The sequence below is a fragment of the Corapipo altera genome, unplaced genomic scaffold, assembly GCF_003945725.1.
Source record: "Corapipo altera isolate COAL_440 unplaced genomic scaffold, ASM394572v1 44b, whole genome shotgun sequence".
Classification (NCBI taxonomy): Eukaryota; Metazoa; Chordata; class Aves; order Passeriformes; family Pipridae; genus Corapipo; species Corapipo altera.
In genome coordinates, this window is record NW_020884932.1 from 2162320 (window position 1) to 2163918 (window position 1599).

Consider the following 1599-nt stretch of genomic DNA (forward strand, 5'->3'; position numbering starts at 1 on the left):
CAGAAACATCTTAGTTTCTGACTTCTTAAGCAATTAAGATCTTGATGTTGCTTTGAAGGTAAATTTTTTGTATCTGTCTGGTCATGCTCTAGTCATAAGAAGAAATGAGTCCTTCTTCTCCCAAAAACAGGACAAACAAGGTAGTTTCACTGCTTCTTTTTCTATCTTAAAACAGAAGCCTCCACAATGGGAGTTTAGTCATTGGATTCATTTTCACGAAAGGTTTTGTTTGATTGTTGCGGTCCTGTGAAGTAGCTGCTGGAGAACAGGGAAAGATTTCCACGGACAAATGGATGAAGAATATTATTCAGCCAATTTAGATGATAATTACTCATATGAACACACTAATGAAAGCAACATCTGTGAAATGGGTGACTATTTCATATTTAACACCCATCTCACTACTGTCCTCTACACTCTGGTATTTTTGCTCAGCCTGCTAGGAAACACTTTAGTGTTATGGATCCTACTTAAATACGAAAACCTTACATCTTTAACAAACACCTTCATCATGAATCTTTGTGTCTCTGATTTAGTCTTCTCCTGCATGCTGCCTTTTTGGATAGTGGACCAGTCTTTCGGATGGATTTTTGGTGAGTTCCTTTGCAAAGCCGTGAATGCCGTTTTCTCCATTGGCTACTACAGCGGTGTTTTCTTTTTGACTCTCATGACTATCCTGCGGTACGTATGTGTAGTGAACCCCCTTTCAACTTTGAGATCCCAGACACGGTGCTACAGTTTTCTGGTGTGCTTGGCTGTTTGGACTGGTAGCGCATTAATTGTGGTTCCCGAGGTGATTTACACCACAGTGCACGAAAACTTTGAAGGGGACAGGACCTGTGATTATGCTGACTGGAAATGGAAGAAGGTGGACATTTATCTGAGAAATGTACTCTTCCTGTTTTCCTTTGGAGTTATCGTATTCTGTTACTTCAAGATACTCATAATCCTGCTCAGAGCAAGATCTCGCAGAAAGCACAGAACTGTGAAACTCATTCTCATTATTGTGGTGGCTTTTTTCCTGTGCTGGGCACCCTACAACATCCTCAGCTTTCTGATTAGCTTTCCACCATCTACTTGTCAGTATGCAAAAGACTCCATTCTTGCCTTTCACATCAGCCGTAACATTGCTTTCTCCCACTGCTGCCTCAACCCTGTGCTCTATGTATTTATTGGAGTCAAGTTCAAGAAGCATTTGGCACAGTTATGCAGTTGCTGCTCACACTGTGGCAATGGTCAAGTCTCCAGCCCCAGGATCTGCTCTCAAGGTAAATTCCAGCACGAAGGTGCATCCATCTACTGAAGCAAGACCTAACTATTAGGACTAGTCCTGGAGGAACTTCCAGATTTTGCATGCCATGGATAACCTCTAATTCTTAGAGGCACTTGCCTGAGAAAGACACACAAATTTACTCTTTGTAAACATTCTGTGTATGGAAAATAACAAAATGTATTTGCAGTGGGATGGAGAGCTGAGAATGCTGAGAAATTATTTCATTGGCCTGTAAATCTTAACTTTAAATTTTTTGCACAGTGAGATGGATTTTCTCTCATTTATACTCTGTTTTTAAAAAAAAAAAATAAAAAATTTACCTATTC

General features: G+C 40.2%; 1 protein-coding gene across 1 annotated transcript; it reads left to right on the forward strand.

Annotated features, from left to right (window-relative positions):
• Positions 1 to 243: 243 nt before the first annotated feature.
• On the forward strand, positions 244 to 1303 carry XCR1 (X-C motif chemokine receptor 1). Its single transcript, XM_027659374.1, has one exon. The coding sequence runs from the start codon at positions 290 to 292 to the stop codon at positions 1301 to 1303; it is 1014 nt and encodes a 337-aa protein (XP_027515175.1). The 5' UTR covers positions 244 to 289.
• The last annotated feature ends 296 nt before the right edge of the window (positions 1304 to 1599 follow it).

Bases quoted from the DNA above. Each gene is read 5' to 3' on its own strand.
- XCR1 (XM_027659374.1), top strand. From the start codon at position 290: ATGGATGAAGAATATTATTCAGCCAATTTAGATGATAATTACTCATAT.